This window comes from Mustela erminea, chromosome 7 (assembly GCF_009829155.1).
Source record: "Mustela erminea isolate mMusErm1 chromosome 7, mMusErm1.Pri, whole genome shotgun sequence".
In the NCBI taxonomy this organism is placed as follows: domain Eukaryota; kingdom Metazoa; phylum Chordata; class Mammalia; order Carnivora; family Mustelidae; genus Mustela; species Mustela erminea.
The window spans coordinates 5,915,174-5,935,418 of NC_045620.1; the positions used below are offsets into that span (position 1 = coordinate 5,915,174).

General features: G+C 46.9%; 2 protein-coding genes across 4 annotated transcripts in view; one reads left to right on the forward strand and one right to left on the reverse strand.

The window, feature by feature from the left end:
- Positions 1–20,245, reverse strand: part of RTF2 (replication termination factor 2) — a 40,076-nt gene that overhangs the window by 15,005 nt on the left and 4,826 nt on the right. For all 3 annotated transcript variants that reach the window (XM_032350276.1, XM_032350275.1, XM_032350273.1), the window contains exons 2-5: positions 19,838–19,932; positions 19,036–19,129; positions 16,914–17,053; positions 13,194–13,272 (exon numbers count right to left, since the gene is read on the reverse strand). In XM_032350276.1, the coding sequence (XP_032206167.1) occupies positions 13,194–13,272; positions 16,914–17,053; positions 19,036–19,129; positions 19,838–19,932 (408 nt within the window). The remainder of the gene's footprint in view (positions 1–13,193; positions 13,273–16,913; positions 17,054–19,035; positions 19,130–19,837; positions 19,933–20,245) is intronic.
- Positions 975–7,554, forward strand: LOC116594774 (beta-1,3-galactosyl-O-glycosyl-glycoprotein beta-1,6-N-acetylglucosaminyltransferase 7-like). The gene is made up of 3 exons (XM_032350278.1): positions 975–1,958; positions 3,113–3,208; positions 7,034–7,554. The coding sequence occupies exons 1-3, from the start codon at positions 989–991 to the stop codon at positions 7,255–7,257; spliced, it is 1,290 nt and encodes a 429-aa protein (XP_032206169.1). The 5' UTR covers positions 975–988; the 3' UTR covers positions 7,258–7,554.

Sequence of the window (20,245 nt, forward strand, 5' to 3'; positions counted from 1 at the left end):
AAAATGAACTGTGAATCGTGCAGAACAGGACAGTGTCTATCTACGTCTGTTCCAAAACAAAGTCTTAAGCAGATCTGAAACATCATGACTATAAGCTCGCTGAAGCCGTCATCAGGATTTTCTGCTGTAACATAAGGAGACCTCCAGCGGCTACTGTGTGCAGTGGGCAGCCCGAGGCCATCCAGGATGGCTGTGCCCAATTCTGACATAACGTTATGGGTAAATAACCCTTGGAAAATAAACCACAGACCCACAGTATATCGCATACTTTGGTAAACATGATTTGTGGATCGCTTTTCAGTTTTCCCGAAGGCTGATACATATTTCAATCATTTGAATACGTAAGTGTTAATTCTGAGTCAGTAGCGGTCACCCAACCACCTACCATCATGTTTTGGTGCTAAGGGCTGTACCTTTCAATAAAGCTACTGAAATAAAAAAACAAAAACAAAGGGCCAAAGACTTGTGCATGAATGCTTGTAGTGTCTAGTAACATCCGAAAACTGGAAACATTTTCAACGTCCACAGCAGATGAACAGATAAACTGTGGGGTGCCCGTGTGACGGAATCCGGGGCAGTGATAAATGCAATGACGTGGACGAAATCTCAGAATGAGTATCCGAAGTGAAACAAGCCAGGCAAAAAGCACACAGTGTAGGACTCCATTTACATGAAGTTACAGAACATGCCAGCAAATCCGGTGACGGACAGAGCATCAGAAACTGCCCAGAGACTCGGCGGAAGGAGGATGGAGTCTGAGGGGCCCGAGGGAACTTTCAGGCTGAGGGGAACGCCTGCCATGGGATCGTGGTGAGGGTTCTGCGGGAGCGGACGTATAGAAGAACTAGTGCGTTATACAACTTAAATGTGTGCACTTCAGTCATGCTGCAGGTTGGGGGAGAGCTGCACACCCTAAATTCTCCCTCTTGTTCTCGTAGGAAGCTTAAAGGAAAACCCTTTAAAGCATGGTGCTGAGAAGGCCAGAAACATGAGCCAGCTGCGAGCCACAAAGCCCGGGCTCCTCGTGTGCGCGGCCGTATGCATCTGCGTTTTTCTTTATTTACGGAACCCGACCCCTGAGGAAGCAGAGGAGGAACCCACCTATCCGGCAGTAGTGGAATGTGGCTTTTATCCGGATGAACTTTGTTCAGCTTTACTTGAAGGGAAAGGGGCCGCCCTCCAAATCGCAAGATTTTGTAAAAACCCTCATGGTTCTCAAATTCTTGCTCATTTACGCACATCAGGAAATTGCTCTAGGATTTCCCAGGAGTTGCGTTTCATAACCAGACCCTTGTCTGCAGAAGAGGGCAATTTCTCTCTGGCATATATTATAACAATTCACAACGAGCTGGCGATGTTTGCACAGCTTCTCAGAGCGATTTATGTGCCTCAAAACATTTACTGTATTCATGTCGATGAAAAGGCTCCGAAGAAGTACAAGGCTGCGGTGCAAACCCTAGTGAACTGTTTTGAAAATATTTTTATTTCATCAAAGAGAGCAAGAGTGGCCCACACTGGCTTTTCAAGACTCCAGGCAGATATTAACTGTATGAAAGACCTGGTCCATTCCAAATTCCAATGGAACTACGTCATTAACCTTCACGGGCAGGATTTTCCAATCAAGACCAACAGAGAAATCATACGCTACATCAGAAGCAAATGGAATGACAAAAACATCACCCCTGGAGTAGTCCAACCACCGAACGTGAAATCCCAGACAAGTGAAAGTCATCCTGAATCCACCCCTGAAGGAAGTATCTACGTATCTCCAAATAAAAGATTCAAGCACGAACCGCCCCATAATTTAACAATTTATTTTGGAAGTGCTTACTACGTCCTGACAAGGAAGTTTGTAGAGTTTGTCCTGACTGACGCCCGCGCGAAAGACATGCTTCGTTGGTCCAAAGACATCCAGAGCCCGGAACGACATTACTGGGTGACTCTAAACCGACTGAGAGGTAAGAACAGTCCGGCACATGGCGTCTGTTCAAATCAGAGGCAATGACAGAAGTTTACTCTTGAGTGAAAACTCTATTTCACTGTTTTCTATGGCTTGGTAAATAGCTCTGCATTTTGCAAGACCTTCCACTTGAGTATGGGAAGCGCTTTGGTTTTAGGGGTCCCAAGTTTGCTGAGAGCGTGCCATGTTCCCACACCAGCCCAGCTGTTCCTGTTCCCTTTCTAGAAAGAAGTCCTACCAGCACCTGAGCAAGAATCTTCAGAAGCTTCTTCATTTAGTCATTAAATACTACTGTGTACCTACTAAGTGCCAGACATAATGCTAAGGGCTCTTTAAGAATAGAAAATATTGGGGGGCCTGGGTGGCTCAGCTGGTTAAGCAACTGACTTTGCCTCAGATCATGATCCTGGGGTCCCAGGATTAAATCCAACATCAGGCTCCCTGCCCAGTGGGGAGTCTGTTTCTTCCTCTGACCTCTCCCCTCTTATGCTGTCTCATTTTCTCAAATAAATAAATAAAATCTTGAAAAAAAGAAAATATTAAAAGTAGTAATTTGGGGGGTGGCAGATAGGATACCTCAGATAGGTTCCCTGAGAGGCAGAGGGAGGGCTGATGGTCTTCCTTAGGTGACTGACTTTCTCTCTGCATAAAGCTGACCGGCTCCTGTAGGGGATGTGGCTTCAGGCTCCAACAGCTAAGCTCATCAGTCCCGATGACAGTGCAAGTGCCCAATCCAACAGAAACCATTTTAGGATCTTATTATAATCTTATTAGGATCTTATCATAATCTCTCAAAGCCAGTGAAAATCCTACTTCTGAATCCCCTCAGAGGGCTGTCACGGAAAGACACCCTCCCAAGAAACCCAAGATCACCAGGCCCAGGGCACGCGGTGCGCGGTCAGCGACTTCGGGGCTGCAGGAAGGGGTGAGAGCGGAGCACAAGCGCCGGAACACGAGGCCAGCGCGGGGGCCCCCTGCAGCCCCCAGAGCCTTAGCCCCTCGTCAGACGACAGCAGAGAGCCGAGCCCTTGTGTCGAGGCTGGACTTGCCCTGCACCCCGCCTCTCCCCCGGACTCCTGCCCAGGGAGCAAGGGGAAGGGCCAAGGTGCTGCCCACGCGCACCGGGCCATGCCTGTTCTGCTTCCCCCCCAGATGCCCCGGGAGCCACTCCAGACGCCGGCTGGGAAGGAGGTGTTCGCGCTGTGAAGTGGAGACACGAGGAGGGACGTGTTCACGACGGATGTAAAGGTAAAAATCGAACCAAACCAAAAGCCAGCCTTCCCATTTGATGGAAACTGTCCAGCTGCCACCGGGGTCCCGTCGGGAGCCGCAGACGATCGTGCGCCCAACAGGGATGGACGGGCGAACTTCCCACGCCACGGGGTCAATTTTTTAAAAACTTCTTATTTAATTATAATACCTATACAGAAAAGCGCACAAATCCTAGGTATTTGGGTTGACACATTTTCACAGAGTGAAGCCAAAACCGGGTTGCAACTTTAAACGTTTAAGATAAAAATGCACAAAAGCTAGCGGGTTTCTTCCGCCTGCTCCTAGAATTCAAACTCAACACTCACTTCAAAATGCTGTGTTTCCCGGGCTCTCCACCAGAACAGACGATCAGTAACAAACACAGGGGGAAGGTCCCGACCGGGTTCTTAAGTGGTTCTTGCTGAAGGAAGGTCTTTTGGCCCTCAGGAGACTCTCCTGGGGAGCTGTGAATTCTTATCTGGTGTCCCCGAGGTTTTAGTTACCAGGACAATACAGAACAGCACGGCTCGGGTGGGGAACAGGCTGCAAAAGCACAGGTTGCCGGCAGGGTCTCCGGCACCTGGAGCCCAGGGTCGGATGGCTGCCCGCGAGGAGCACATGACCTTGAGGACAAGCCGGAGGCCAGCGGTCACAGTGCCACGTACACAGGTCCTACAGGGAGAGACGCAAACCCTCTGGGAGCCCGCACGGAAAGGCACACGAGGGGTCTGACCTTTATAGGGCCGCGGACGTGTGGGACGGAGAAGGCCGCAAGAGCGGAGCACATTTGCGTGCGTGCGGGTGGCCGGGGCACAGCAGCCCCTGTCCCAGGGGACCCGGCCTCCCTTTCCCGTCTGCACGGGGCTGCCCAGCCACGGCGGGGGCTACCGCCGGGTACAGCCACCTCCTCTCAGTGGGCATTTGGCTGTGGTCCTCGGGCATGAGTTACAACAGACCAGAGAGAACCGGGATCACCCAATTTTCAAGCTGTTTAAAAGACTGACCTAAAAGAAACAGGTTGCAGACAAATGGAAAGTCTAACACATAACGCCAGAGTAATTCGAAGACAAGCAATTCCTGCTGCTGTGTATGCAGCCATCCTCCTGACAGGAACCAGGTCAGAAGGGCTGGAAGAATTTTCCAGATTTTTAAAAAAATATTTGTTTTCCCTTCCCTTTTTTTTAAGATTTTAATTATTTACTTATTTTTTTTTAATTATTTACTGATTTGACAGAGAGAGAGCACAAGCAGAGAGAGGGGCGGAAGCAGGCTCCCCACTGAGCAGAGAGCATGATGCGGGACTCAACCCCAGGACCCCGAGATCATGACCTGAGCCAAAGGCAGAGGCTTAACCCACTGAGCCACCCAGGCGCCCCGTAGATATTTTTAATAAATATTTTCACCAGGATTCAATTAGGAACCTAAGGAGCAACTTCAACCTTTCTTTACAAAACAGGCACTTGCTGCCATTACACAGATGTGGGGGAAACAAGCCTGGTCAATAAATGCTCGAGTGGGGCTGGGGGGCTCAAATGCTTCCTGAAAACATGATTCACTCACAGTATAAGAAGTCATGAAGGAGGGGCACCTGGGTGGCTCGGTCGTTAAGCATCTGCCTTCGGCTCAGGCATGTTCCCAGGGTCCTGAGATCGGACCCCACATTGGGCTTCCTGCTCAGCAGGGAGCCTGCCTCTCCCTCTCCCCCTGCTTGTGTTTCCTCTCTCACTGTCCTTCTCTGTCGAATAAATAAATAAAATCTTAAAAAAAAAAAAAAGTCACGAAGGGCTGTTGCTATCAATAATAATGATTTTGAATTCTCTGAGTGATGACCTGAATACGTCAATGTTGGCAAAAAAGCCCAATTATTATGAATTTTTTTTTTTAAAGATTTTCTTTATTTGACAGACAGAGATCACAAGTAGGCAGAGAGGCAGGCAGAGAGAGAGGGAAGCAGGCTCCCTGCCGAGCACAGAGCCTGATGCGGGGCTCGATCCTAGGACCCTGAGATCATGACCTGAGCCAAAGATAGAGGCTTAACCCACAAGCCACCCAGGTGCCCAATTACTGTGAATCTTAACAAAAATCAGCACTGCTCAGAAAGTTCTCGCCCTTGCTCACTTCGGCGTACAGACCATCCTCAAGGAAAGCAGTAATATGGTCCCTGCCTTTGGCCGAGCATCAGCAGCGAGTGTGGCAGACCCGGCCCCCTTCTGGGGTCTGGCTCTGGGCCTGCAGTCAACCCTCACAACTACTCTCAGTTGTTAACTATCGTAGTCACACTTTACAGAGGAGGAACCCCAGGCTTTGAGAAGTGAGGTCACTCCCCATGTCACAGGAAGCGGCACAGGAAGTGGTGGAGCCGGGTCGCAAACCAGGTGCCGCTGCCTAGTGCCCCTCCATTGGACGAGCGGACACCGAGAGGGATGGTCACCCTGTTGCTATCAGCAACAAGGAGTTTATCTGTAATCACCAAAATAACAGGAACCCGACTGAGGACTTTGCATTCACTTGTGCACCCTTCTGGCTCAAATTCATGTGTATGCAAATGACAGAATTATCCAAACACAATCAAGGTGCTACTCATTTTTTTTTCACTCTATCCTAAGTATTTTAGACTGCTTTTCTTCATAGTCAGACTTTTCTTTCTTTCTTTTTAAAAATATTTTATTTATTTGACACAGAGAGAGAGAGAGAGACAGCGAGAGAGGGAACACAAGCAGGGAGCATGGGAGAGGGAAAAGCAGGCTTCCTGCAATGCAAGGCTCGGTCCCAGGACCCTGGGATCATGACCTGAGCCAAAGGCAGACACTTAAGGACTGAACCACCCAGCCGCCCATATTCAGACTTTTCAAATGGTGAAGTATCATTCTATGGCGACTCTGCGACACTGTACCAGGAGTGTCTATCAGTAAGAAAGATTTCAATCATGACGACAGGTGCCTTTTCCAGAGCGCTCACTGTGTGCCAGCTGCTTGGCCTCTTCCTGGATAAACGCCTGCTCCCAGGGGAAGGTTCTCTCTGCCTTCTTCCAGCCTCACAAACAACACTGGACGGTTCTGTGCTTGCAGTTCTGCCCCTTTCCCCTCGTTCTCTCAGACAGGTTTTCAGAAGTAGGGTAGCGAGTTGGTGTGGAGAGGAAAGCTGGGCGGAGCTGGGCAGAGAGAAAAGTCTCCAGAATGGGTAGACCATCCCCTCACACACAAACTGGGCGTCTGCTTCTCTGGGAACCGAAGGTGGTAACGGGAGCCACTTCACAGTGCTGGTGGGAGGGTGACAGAGAAGTACTGAGCACGGCATCAGGCCCACGAAACATGCTACTGAGCTCATTGCAAAGGAATGAGCACTGGATTCTATCATTCCAATTTTAATTCCTTCCATTTGTATCACAAACTCACTCAGCAAGAACAAGAATGGCCTGTAGCAAGGGCCTGTGGCCACCAAGGCAATTCTTGTGAACTACTCACAACCAAGGAAAACAAAGTTCAAGGGACCTAACACAGAATTTAGAACGGGCCAGGCAAGTGAGCGCTATTAAACCTCCCTCGTGTGTTTGTGACTAATGAACCTTCCACAGCATTCCCTTAAAGTAGCCGTTAAACATGCCAGAGATCCCGGACAGAAAGAACGGTGACATCCTTGTCCCCACTGACTCAAAATCCTACACAGAAGCCCCATGAGAGCAAGCTGGGAAATCACACTCGGTCTGAGCTCCTACAAAGCAGGGGCCTTTACAGATGACATTGGAAAAGTGTCCCTTTTTGTGTGTGAATGTGACCTGACGAGGACACAAGGGCAGCTGGGTTTTTGTGCTTCTTTCCGCAGGCCGCTACGTCCACGAGAACTGCGTGTATGGCCTGGGAGACCTGCCGTGGATCACTCGGTCGCCTTCTTTGTTTGCCAGCACATTCGACTCGACAGACCCTCTGGTGGTGACATGCCTGGAGCGGTGGCACCGGCTGCGGGTGCTGCGACAGGCAGAGGCTCCCGTGGAGCCACACTGGCGTTTCCCACAGGACAGTCACTTCAGCAGGAGACCGAGCGGCTGAGTGGGGAGCTGCCGAGTGTTTGCTCTCTTACTGCTACCGCCTGCTCCTGACTCGTAGTAAGAGAACTTCCAGCCAAAGAAGGAAGAATGAGAAATGATGACTTGATACAAGCTAGTCGTCAGATGACAGCAACACACTGTTGACAAGCCGTTCCTATTAGGCCACTTTCCCAGCTTTGAGGAAGAAATCACGAGAGGAAAGGTGACTCAAGGTACTGCTGGGGGCCCCAGACCCGCCAGATGGAGGGCTGACTGCTCTCGTAAACAGTGGCTGCGACACTAGATCCTGACTCAAGTCAGACAGGAACATGTTATCTCGGAGACCTGCTGTGGATGAGGGTCTGATGCAGAGTGAACCCACTGGAAACGAGACTTCGCTTGTCTCCAATGGTGCTCTCTGGCTGCGAGCCACGCACCTTCATTCTGCTAATCCTACAAAAACACAGAAGCGTCTACTTCCTTTGGGTAAAATGAAACTAATGGAGTTCAAACACACTTTCTTAAAAGGGCTGCCCTATGTCTCTGGAGTCTCACGGAGCTAATGGCACCATCAACCCCGATGGCTCCGTGCTACGTCTGAGCTGTCCCATACTGATGAACACAGCCATGGCCACAACCACAGGGGGCTTCGGGGCAGCAGTGGGACTTTCCAGGACCACACGGCTAAGCAGGAGGAGCTGGGATTTGGCCCTAAGCAGGCGGCCTGGCTCCAGAGTCCAGCCTTACTCTATGTGGAGTCAGACTCTCCCTGTGTTCATTTGTAAAAACAAAAGTAAATCGTATGCAAAGAGAATGTCTGAAACATACCACTACAGAATGTATCTTTAAGGTGATACATGTATCAGATCTTGAAATAATTTCCCTTTTTGGGAGCAGAACCTTCTTGCTTCTAATGCAGACTCTACTGTTCAATTTTCCTACTGGTTTTCTCTAACACGTGAAAAAGTTCAAGGCTGCCTGTGTTGCAGGTTATGCAGTTCCCTGAGGCTGAATACTTCCAACGATCATAATGATGGCAAGAAAGCTAAAATTGCCTGAAGAAGGTCAGAGCATGAAAAAAAAAAATCAGCATTCACAGACCCCTTCTGAAGATACCCCTTTCTCTAACATTTTCTCCCCTTTCCATTCCATCTCCCCACGAAAAGAGAGCAGAAGAGCGGTGCCTGGCTGGCTTGGTCAGTGGAACATGCCACGCTTGATCTTGAGGTGGTGAGTTGAATCCCTGTATTAGGCTTACAGATTACTTTAAAAAACCCCCAAAACCCAGCATGAATGTAAATTTTTGTTTCACTTCTGACTTTAAAATATCTACACACCCTACTCAATGACTTCAAAGCCTAAATAAATGAAGTCAGTGGAAAGTCACACCTAACTCTCAATCAGGGATTTAGATCACTCTAGCATCAACATCAGGGATTCTCAAACGTTATAGAGCACACAGATCCTTAGGGCGGGGGCATCTTGTTAAAATGCAGGTTTTGATTCCACGGGTCTGGAGAGGGACCCAGGAGTCTGCATTTCTTAAAAAGAAAAACAAAGGCCGTCCCAGATAATGCCAATACGGCAGGACTGTAGATCACTCTCTGAGTGAAAAGCACATAGTTCATTTGGCAAACTCTAATTATTACTCCAATGTGTTTCCATTATTACAAGAAGGAAAGAAGACAGTGGGGAATACAGTTGGTTTTTGGCTAGTGACTTGTTTATAGTGAAAACAAACATACACACAAACCTAACAACTACATCTCCTAGGACCTTGTTTACGGAAATGAAGTGTGCACGCCCGTGTGTTTCAGAACACACAGCTGGAGTGATCTCAAAGCCCCGAATCTCTTCTCGTGAACTGCAAACCCAAATGCTTATGGAACTAGAGTGAAAAGTAGAGAAAACATACACCCTAAACGTCCCTGAGTTCAGGAGTCATTCTTATGACACTCGTTTCTCTAGATTGTAGATGTTACTTAAAAAAACAAAAATACTTGTTTTAGACGTCGATACTGTGGCTTCAGCTCCCTGCACTGACATTTTCCTAATGCACTGCAGCTCCCGGAGCTGCACATGACTCTTCCTTTTGGCAGCTTCGGCAGAAAAGGCTGGTGCTCGCTCCTGGGCATCCGGCTCTAGCACCTTCCCCAGGCTTCCCTGCCGTTCGGTGTGGCCTTGGGACTGATGGACAACAGAAGTGATGACCCACTTCCCGTCCTGGGCCATAAAAATCTCCCACGTTGTATGCTCCCTGCCCTGTTCCCATCAGTCAGCTGAGAGCAGAGTACTCCAAACCCCGGGGGAGGTCTGAGCCGTAAGGCAGCAGGAGCCCGAGTCCTTGAGTTTCCCGTGGAAGAAAGCTGCCCACCCAGGAACTGTCCCTGCGTTAGCCACTGGAATGTGAGGGCTGTGGGTCGGAGCAGTTGGCCAACCCTGATTGATCCGCTTAGTTCTCCTACACTTGAGAGACTTTAAATGAGAAGCAGGAGTTCGATTCTTGATAGCAGCATATACATTTGTAATTCATTATTTTAAAATGTTACTGTTTGGAATCTGGATCTAAAAGGAAAGCTGTCTAAGAATTTACTATAAACTTTCACTTTATGTATTAGAATCTGAAGCCCAGAGAAGAGACAGTCTCAAGCTAGCGCTGGTGTGTGACCCAAAGCTGACCTGTACCAGGCTCTCGTGTTGGTTATGCGGACAAACGACTCCCACTGAAGGGGCCACTGACTGTCCCATGCTCTATGATTTTCTAAATTGCACAATGTTACACACTGAATGTGTCCCCCACAAAAAGCTAAAGTCCTAGCCCTCAGTATTTTAGAACGTGACCTTCCTTGGAAATCGGGTCGCTATAGATGCAGTTAAGATGCAGTTACTGGGGTGGGCCTAAGCAGATGACTGATTGTCCTTACAAAAAGGGGAAATCTGGACACAGAGACCGCCTCCATTGAGAGAAAACCACATGAAGACACGCAGGGAGAAGATGGCCATCTCCCAGCCCTCAGAAGGAACCAACCCTGCCAATACTGTGATCTCAGACTTCACGCCTCAAGAACTGTGAGTAAACTTCTGAGGAGCTCCCCAGTGTCTGGCGCCTTGTTGCGGAAGCCAGTATGAGCAAACCAGTATTCCATCTGGCTCTGCGAAGGCAATCTTTTTATGTGGATCCTGAAGTGAGAAAGTGCTCATTATCTTGCTCTTCTGGCAACAGATTTATTTTCCCGAAAGTTCTCTCCCCAAGGGATTCCTGGAGGGTAGCCAGCACCCTGTCTTGCCTGTCAGAGGTTTCGACAGCCATGGCAGCCGCCCTCATGAGAGAGGAAGAGCCCGCGCTCCTGGTTCTCACCTGCCCCTGCCCCCCTTGTGCAACCCCTGACGCCCTCAGTTCCCCTTTCCACCTGCTTCCTTCCCTTCCCTTGAAGTACCCAAGGTGCTGACGTTTAAAAGTTCACTAGCACTCAGTAAAACTTGTCAAGTACCAAGAAAAGTGTCAGACTTTCCTTGCAATGCTGTATTTCCATGACATAAAATCAACTTCTCTGTGAAGCTCTGTGCAGACAGTCCTGTTCCGCTACAAGTTTGTTAACGTGGTCACCGATGCTGTGCGAGGTCAGCCCATACAAAGGGCAGCTTCGGGCCATCCGAGGGATGGTTACCGTTACGGGTAGAAGAAAAGAAGGTCTGTCTGCTTTGGATCAGCCACTCCCCCCTGCCCCCTGGCCTGACTGCCCACTGGAATCATTCTGGGAACTCTCTAATAAAAGCAGAACTCCACGGGGTTCTTCCCCAACTGTGAAGATCCAGATTTAGTGGCTAAAACGGGGGACGGGAACCGACACTGCTGTGGAGATTCTACCGTGCGGCCTGGTTTGGCAGCCACGGATTTAGTGGATTTGGTTTCTCTAATATATTTCAGCATTTCCCACCTCCCCAAGCATACTTTCGGTACTTGCACTGTGTCCAACACAGAAACAACACCTTCCATACTACATGGGAAAACACACACACCTGAACACGGTGTGTACAGAGCTCCCCTCCTGCCCGAGGGAGCCCCAGGCCAGCCGCGTGCCGGCGCCCACGAGGCCTCCCCCACGGGAGCCCCGCGCACACCTGCTGCCCAGTTCCTCCCCTTGGTGGGCCGGCACCCTCTGCGTGCCCTGCACAGGACTACATTTATGCTCCCACAGGCATCGACAGTGCCACAATGCACGCGCAGCTGGACCTGCTCCTTGCACTGGCCTCGAACTTTCCACCACCCCGTCCAAACTCCTTCCCAGGCCTCTCTCCTGGCCCGTATGCCCCGCCCTGCCCATGTGTGGACGACCCCTTGCACTGCACCTCCGGCTCTGCCGGATCCCCAGGCCGCTTTCTCCTTCTGACACGGCAGTGGCACCTCTCCCTCCTCTTCTCAACAGCCTCCACCTCTTCCCAGAGCCCCACCCACGTCCTGCGCCACCACCTGCGACCCGTCCCATAGCTTCAGGCTTCAGCGGGAGCTGATGTACCATCAGCGTCTTGATGTACTTCTGTAAACATGCCCGTCATTTCTAACTTTACTTAAATTTACTCCGAACACTAGCTTTACTCTCCTGCCACAAAGAGCAAAGCGGCAGCCCTTGCCACTGCAGCAGCCCCTCTCCCTCAGGGACATCAGCCTGTTTCCTTCCCAGCAGCTGTCACGATCCCTACTGCCGTGCTCAGCAATCTGAGCCCCTCTTTCCAAGGGGACTGGGAGTCCCGTGAAGGCAGAGTCTGTAGCAATCTTATCCACCAGGCTAGCCCACTGTACCGTGCTTCGGACAGAGGCTGGCCCCTCACAGGTGTTCAGTGAAAGCCGCTGAATGAAAGAACATTCCCAGCAGGGAGAAGCAGGGCAAGTGGCCCGGTGAAAGCCACACAGGGTTAACGTGGGTGAAAACACTATCAGGAGTTGCTGGCATCCACGACATGAAACTAAACAGTTTCCCATGGCCAATGGAACAGCAGAGACACAGATGTCTGGTCTACGCCAGCGAGAGCGGGAAAAGCAGGGCCATCGGCACTTCCGGCACGTGAGCTGCACGGGCAGCTCCTACATCAAGTATCTGCTGCCCTGTGTGAGCGCGCACGGACACGCTCTGCGGGTGCGAGACGGACACGCCTTGCTCCCTGCTCTCACACACGTCCAGGCGGAGCAGAGAGGGCCGTGAGGGCGGCGACAATACTCTGCCTGACACTGTGATGGTGGATACATGTCAGCACCCATCCGTCCAGACGCACAGAACGGACGCCACCAACGGAACCTGCAGAGATCAGGGCGATGGTGGACTGATGGAGGCTCATCAGTCCCCCGACGAGGGGGACACTGATAATGGGAGAGGCTATGTGTGGGGGGGGAGGAGGGTAGAATGAACAGAGGAAATCCCTTACTTTCCTCTTAATTTCACTATGAAAACGACTCTAAATAAATAAATAGTCTTACAGGAAACAAAAAGGGAAAAAAACAACGGTCCCAGTCCAGTGGGGAAACCACAACGTAACTACCAATGACATTCTGATGAGATCAGTGGGATAACAAGGTGCTCGGGGAATGGGGAGGGAGGCTTGGCAGCAAGGGTTCGCAGAGGAAGCCATCGCTCTGCAGCTAAGGTTCACAGGGGGTGCGACCTCCCCAGGCTGGGCAGGTCAGAGCAGAGGGAACAAAGGCACGCATGGGAGGTGGTCAGGCAGCGGCCTGAGCTCAGCCTGAGTTGGTCAGACAGTCAGGGACACGTCACAAAAGGCGGTCTGAATCCACACGCAGCCAGGATGAGCCATGCAAGCGTTTTAAGCAGAGAAACAACGAAGTAGATCTGTATTTTGGAAAGAACTGAAGGATGATGAAATGCCACCTGAAGGCAGGGACCCTAAACCATCTGATTTCCTGAGCTACCAAGACGGAACAAACAATGTATGTCAACTACTCACTGTGTGACAAACTTCTGCTTTTATCTCTTTCAAGGCTCGCTCAGAAAACACACAACCACAGCACCGCAGGAAGCAGAACCTGGAGAAATAATCCAAAATGGAGGATGACTTCAATAATAATTTAAAAATGATCGCCCAGATTATCAGTTAACATTTGTTCAGTTTGTACATAGGCCAGAAACTACAAAGAGAAAAATGGTCACATTTAATCCCATTAAGAAAAAAGAAATTAGTATGTCCCATATATACTTACTTACATACTACTTTATATACTTTTTATATATACTTTATATATTCTGTTCTACATAGACCAGAAATACAGGCCATAGTCCCATTCCTGATCCCTTATAATAATCCTTTAGAATAAAGTCTCTCCTACAAAAACAAAAACAAAAACAAACACACCACCCCCCACAAACATAAAAAGTCACAAGACAGAATAGGAACACTGGGAGAGACTATTTTAAATATATGTGAGATTCAGTGTTTTATGAATATTCACCACGGTCTCAAAAAGCAAAAATAAACAACGTATTAGAAAAACGGGCAAAGGCATTAACATGCGATTCATGGGAGAAATATAAATGGTCAAAACATATCAGAGATGCTTAACCTCAACTGTTAATTAAAGAAATTCACGGCAAAATAATGATGTACCACATTTTACGTATCCAGCAGTAGTGAGAGAGACTGAGTTAGCCTGCTGGAAATAGGCGCGTCCGCCGGTGGTGGTGGGCACAGCACTGTGCATCTTGGAAGGACAATGTGTCAGTATTGAGCAAAGAATCACTTTTTGGAGCATCGCCTATAGAAACATGCTCACAAGTGTGCAAATGCGTAAATATGTATTTAGGAAGTTGTATAGGACAGTGCCACTCTTTTTTTTTTTTTAAGATTTTATTTTATTTTATTTGACAGAGAAAGAGAGATCACAAGTAGGCAGAGAGGCAGGCAGAGAGAGCGGGTAAGGAGGCTCCCCTCCAAGCAGAGAGCCTGATGCGGGGCTCGATTCCAGGACCCTGAGATCATGACCCAAGCCGAAGGCAGAGGCTCAACCCACTAAGCCACCCAGGCGCCCCAGGACAGTGCCACTCTTACAAGGAAAAAGGAAAGCACCTAGATGTTCATTAACAGAGGAATGGTTACATAAATTACGAACACTCACACAGCTCTTAAAGGAGCAGGGTCAATCCGTGTGCAAGGCCATGGAAACACGCTCATTAGAAGTACGAAAGAAAAGTTTCAAGATAGGTTACAAGATGCATATAACACGTTCCCACGACTGGAAAAGAATACACAGTTGTTTCTATTTCCGATGGCAGGGGTGTAAGGAAGTACAGAGCATGTGTGTTGGTGCTGGGCAGGTCTAGGGGGGCGTGAAACTCCAAACAACTAGGAACATGACATGGGACGTGGGAACTGGGGGAAAGGGAAAGTCATGTTCACAGTTTACTTCCTACAGTCCTCTAAAAACACCACAACAGAATCGCTGCAAGGGGCGCCTGGGAGGCTCAGTCAGTTAAATGACTGCCTTCAGCTTGGGTGGTCCTGGCATCGAGTCCCACAGGGCTCCCCGCTCAGCAGGGAGCCTGCTTCTTTCTCCCTCTTCCTCTGCTTGCCGCTCTGCCTATTTGTGCTGTCAGATAAATAAATAAAATCTTAAAAAAAAAAAAAAGTCTCTCCAATTCTCTAGGGATTATAGTGGATACAGATTACCTTAACAAAAACCCAATTAGTAACATTGTACTACATTCATTTACTGTGTTTAGGGCAAAAAAATCTTTTTTTATGGATGCTTACTAATTATTAGTAATTTAGAAAATTATTTTTCTTTAAACAAATGCTCAAAGTTTTCGTTACATTAAGTCATTTACTTTTATTTTCCTCTGTATTTAAATATTTATTATATAAGCTTTTAATAAACGTATGAAGTCACCCCCTAGTCAATTTTCTACTGTGGAGGCCCTGTTAATAGCAGGAGGGCAAAGCCAAAACAGGCAAAGCTCAATTAACTGGGAAGAGAGAAGAGAGGAGACTAGCAAAAAAAGGGAAAAACTAGGGAACCCATAATCAGAACAATAGGTTATAGGTAACCCCTGCTCAAGACCCCAGAGTTGAGTCTTTCTGCTAAGTTCCTCTTCTGGGGTAAACCATGGTTTTCCTAAAAAGAACTGGGAAGCCAGACACAAAAGGTCAAATGCTGAGTGATTCTACATATAGGAAATCTCCAAAATAGGCAAATCCACGAAGACAGAGCAGACCAGCGGCGGCCAGGGGCTGGGGCTGGGGGTATGCGGAGAGGCTGCTGCGTGGCTACAGAGTTTTCCTGTGGGCCGAGGGAAGTGGAGGGAAATGCCAGGAGACAGAGGCTGGTGGCTGCGCGGCACTATGGCTGTACCGAACACCTCTGAATCAGGTACCCTAAAGTGGTCACTTTGATGTTACAACTTTAACCTTGAAATAATGTGTTGTACACCACATACGAAACCACACACATAAGTGGGATGAGGCGAGGTACGTTTGTCTGCTTCCCTAGAACTTCAGCTTTTTAATTAATTCATTACTTTTTCTTTCTTTCAGCTTTATTTAGGTACAACTGACAAACGCAACTGTCTATACTTAGGGTGTACAGCTTGATGATTTGATATATGTACACACCATCAAATGGTCATCACTATCAAGCTAATTAACATATCCATCACCACTACATGGTAAACTTTGAGAGGCTTAATAAAGTCAGACTATCTAAAGATTATAATCTTTAAAAGCTCCTTGGTCCTAAAATTTTATTTCTCCCCAAATCTACAAAGCCACAGGTTCCGCCATTTCAGAGCATGGTGGTCATGCTCTCGGATGCAGTTTGCCACGCACGTCTGTTAAACAGATGTGTAAAATGTGCCAGAATGCTCCAGATCCTATGTGGTTGTTTATAGCTCAAAGCTTTTACTTACTTGAGATTCTCCCCCTACCTCAGCCCCAACCCGTTTCCTGAATAAAAATAGTAAAAAAAAAAAATACTAACTTTCAACAAGTAATATCTTAAATGGAAGATTCCAGATGGCAGATGGGACCACCAGTTATTAAAGGTATTTCTAAATGGTAGGAAAAGAGCTGAAAGCTCTGGCTGGCTGAGACATCTTATAAAAAGGCACCGATTAACCATTCAACACTCAAAATTTTTAAGGCAGAAATATACACATCTCTTATGTCTGCTATAGAACTCTCGACCTCATATTTCTGGTGCTCTAGTCAGAGGATTCGTTTGCTACAAATTCAGAGCAAGCTATAATCATCAGGTAGGTCTTTAGGTGACTGACCGACCACATATTCGGTGACTGCTTTCCACTGCAAAGTTTTCAGCAATTATAAGGAAATGGGAGTTTTCTGATGGGCAACATTTGTCCTCTGCTTTCTTCCCATAAGAAAAGACCAAATAATCCAACTCAAGTCTTCTCAGTGTCCCGTGAGAACTTTTTAAAATCCCTCTTGAGGTGTTCCTACTTTCAAGTACAGAAAGCAGAGACACCGAAGTTAAGGCTCTCGGTGGGACACCACATTATAAACAGCTGTTAGGGAATGAACGAGGTCTTATGGCAGCACCACTACCTCTAAGGCGCCACCCAAACCAAAGGAGCCCTTAAAGAGGACTGTGTGATTACATGGCTATAGCAACATTATCTAACCAGACTCCACACCAGCTGCCCCACAGCCCTTACTGACCTGTGCCGGCCATTCATCTCCAAGCCCACAACAGGGCAGATGAAACGTGCCCGCTGGAGGTCATCGTGTTTGTCACCTTTTGTGTTTCCTTTGTCCCCTTCCCAGGCAGGATTATCAGAAAGCCTCAGTTCTGTCACATTCTGTGAAAAACCATCCATAGTTTATGAATTCATGTGATAAACGGATCATTCTTAGCCTCAATAACCACCTAAATCGATCGAGAAACTGTTTTTCCAGACCTTTCCCTTCCAAACCTCTTCTTCCCAGCTCCTTTCCTTTTGCTGTCAACTGTAACATGGGTAAAAAATTAAATCAAAACAAGACTTCTAAAATTCACCAACTTGCAAGTCAATTAGTTAACTTCTGTTTTACAAATATTTTGCTATTTAAGGAAAAGTAACTTTGGACATGAAAAATGACTCCACTGAGAGAGAGCTTTGAATCGGTTTCATCTAGAAAGCAACATTTTCTTTCCCTGCCAATCCTCACTGAGGCTGTTCCATATTCCTGGCGGCCCAGGTTTATTTAAGAACTGAACAGACAATAACATCTATGAGGCCACAGTCCAGTGAGTTCAGCACAGAACATTAGCCAGGGAATACTACTGTATTCCAAGAGCTGGCCGTTCGGGGTTTCAGAAGCTCGCCTTCACAAGGACTGATGCAATGGCACCACTAAAGCACTTGGGCATTCTTGACATTTAGCTGTACCACCCTGATGTCAGCACTCCGGACAGCACCTGAGTGCTCTGAAAGAAAAGCCACCACGTGTACTGTCCATACAGTCAGCTTCCTGTGTCTCATCCAGTTCTCCACTCAAGAGTATGTGAGGGCTACCAACTGACAGTAATGACTACCTTGAATGTTTGCACTGTTTTATTTGAATCCTTCTGCCATTACAGTTCTGATTTCTTGGAAGTCTTTTTTATTTTTTTTGCATTAAAAGTCAAAATTCAATCATGTACCTTGAATATTATTTTAAATATAAAACTGTACAAATTAATTTCAAAGATAATCACTTTTTTTAGATAAGATAATTATCTCAAAAATAATTATCGTTATAATGGGTTTTTTAAGAATGAATTCTCTTTCCCAAATAAAAGATGATAAAAATCAGCATGGTTCTTTCTTTCTTTTTTTTTTTTTAATATTTTATTTATTTATTTGAGAGAGAGAGAGAATGAGAGACTGAGCATGAGAAGAGAGAGGTCAGAGGGAGAAGCAGATCCCCCGCCAAGCAGGGAGCCCGGTGCCGGACCCGATCCTGGGACTTCAGGATCATGACCCCAGCCAAAGGCAGCCGCCCAACCAATTGAGCCACCCAGGCGCCCCAGCATGGTTATTTCTAAAGCACTACTTTACCTACATTCCAGAACTGCTGATTTGCCTATAAATAGCATATATCCTGTAATCACTCCAAGAATTCAAACAAAAGGCCTAATATAATAAAAATTTACAAAGGAAGAGGAGAAAAAACCCAAAGCCTTTTATGGGGAAGCAGGGACTCTGGTTCTGGGTTAGGTACCTCATTAGCTACGGGGCCTCAAGAAGTCAAGGACAGTGAGTACTCTCACCTGCGAGATGAAGTGTCTGCCAAAGCAGTGCCTCTCAAATTCTATACCCCTTTCCGGATTTTTCTCCCACTGACCGATTTGTAAGATTTTGTCCTCTCAACTTCCTTTACTAAAAAACTTAATTTTCCATTTTTATAAAAGAATTTTAACTGCCAATCAGAACATCTAATTAGCAGGAGATACCACACTGACTTAGTAGTGATCTACCTGTTAAATTCTCCAATTCTATTAGTGTCTTCCAAATCAAAACTTCAAGTAGCTGAGTTTTAACTACAAAAGTGATGTCTCTAAATATTTGTACATCACATTAGAAGTTTTCAAAGTTCTTTTGTATGTATTAAATTGTAACAGATTTATAAGGCAGGAACGACAGGCGTGGGAACTCCTGGCTTGAGCTTTAAGTGACCTGCCCCAAATTACACTTTCATTAGGTGGCTGGTCGAGAGCAGAATTCCAAACTTCTAAGTTCAGTCTAAAATGTACATGAATTCTTTAAAATAAACGTTAGCCACTGACACCCCTGGAGAACTTCAGAATCACTGGTCTTACCTTAATGCTTTTAATGTGAGATGCTGCCTTCCCAAGAGCCTTTTCGGAAGATTTGTCCAACAGAAACTCAATGACAGCATCTTTGTTATAAAGTCTGCAACAGTAAGGATGAGTCAGAACACTCTAGCAACAATCAACCTCCACACAAAGGAGTAAGATGAAATTCAGTACAATCCAAAGTCATTTACATCTGATAACAGGAATGCCCTGCATTATTAAAGAAGTAAATTAAATCCTGTCTCAACTATTTCCAGAGTATACAAAGAAAGAACTAGTTTAAACCAAAGGTTGCAAACTGGCAGTCTGAGGGCTGAATGTGATCTGAACAGGATCTTAAAAATGTGGAAGTTTAATATAAAAGTGCATTTTCCACTTTTCCTGGGAAAAACCAAGCTCTGGAATCTACTAGGGCCACATTCTTGAACTGCAACACCTGGCTGGAAATGAGCAGCAGCTCCCCTTTCACAAAGGACATGAACTCTCCAGTTTCCTCCAGTCCCCACCATTCCCTACTACCCCACATAGCTCCTTCATGCATTTCTGTTTATAAATGAGTTCTTACTGGCCCCTGAACTTTTAGATCACAGATTAAATAAACCAAACTGAATAGAAAAATGCAGACATATGTTCTGAGACAGGGAATAATAACCTAGGCTTCAAGAATTTGTTTGAGATGATTCACATTTCAAGAATCAAGAACTGCATTTACACCTTAAGAATCTTTTATTTTTTTTTCCACATTAAAATTCTCTTAAAAATTAGTTAATAAAAACTCATCTTAAGTAAGTAAAAGGAATCATACCTGCCAAGTTCACAGGCAACTATTGGTCGCCTTAATATTTCTTGACTTAGAGTACAATAGTTCCATTGGGCCACTAGTTCAGCATCTTTGTCAACCTGAGAAAAGAAAAAAAAAAAAAAAAACCCTTTCAATTAACTTTTACCTCTGAAAGATAATATGGGCCACAGTTCTACATATAAAGGCTTATTTAGTTATACCATATGTGATGATTTTTTGTCTTTTATATCAAAGATAGTAACACATGGGGGCACCTGGGTGGCTCAGTGGGTTAAAGCCTCTGCCTTCAGCTCGGGTCATAATCTCAGGGTCCTGGGATCGAGTCCCGCATCGGGCTCTCTGCTCAGTGGGGAGCCTGCTTCCTCCTCTCTCTCTGCCTGCCTCTCTACCTACTTGTGATCTGTCAAATAA

What these genes read in the sequence shown, in the direction of transcription:
- LOC116594774 (XM_032350278.1), top strand. Translation starts at nt 989, where the DNA reads ATGAGCCAGCTGCGAGCCACAAAGCCCGGGCTCCTCGTGTGCGCGGCC. An exon ending in GACTCTAAACCGACTGAGAG is followed by an intron (nt 1,959 to 3,112) that starts GTAAGAACAGTC and finishes CTTCCCCCCCAG; the next exon opens with ATGCCCCGGGAGCCACTCCA. An exon ending in TGTTCACGACGGATGTAAAG is followed by an intron (nt 3,209 to 7,033) that starts GTAAAAATCGAA and finishes TTCTTTCCGCAG; the next exon opens with GCCGCTACGTCCACGAGAAC.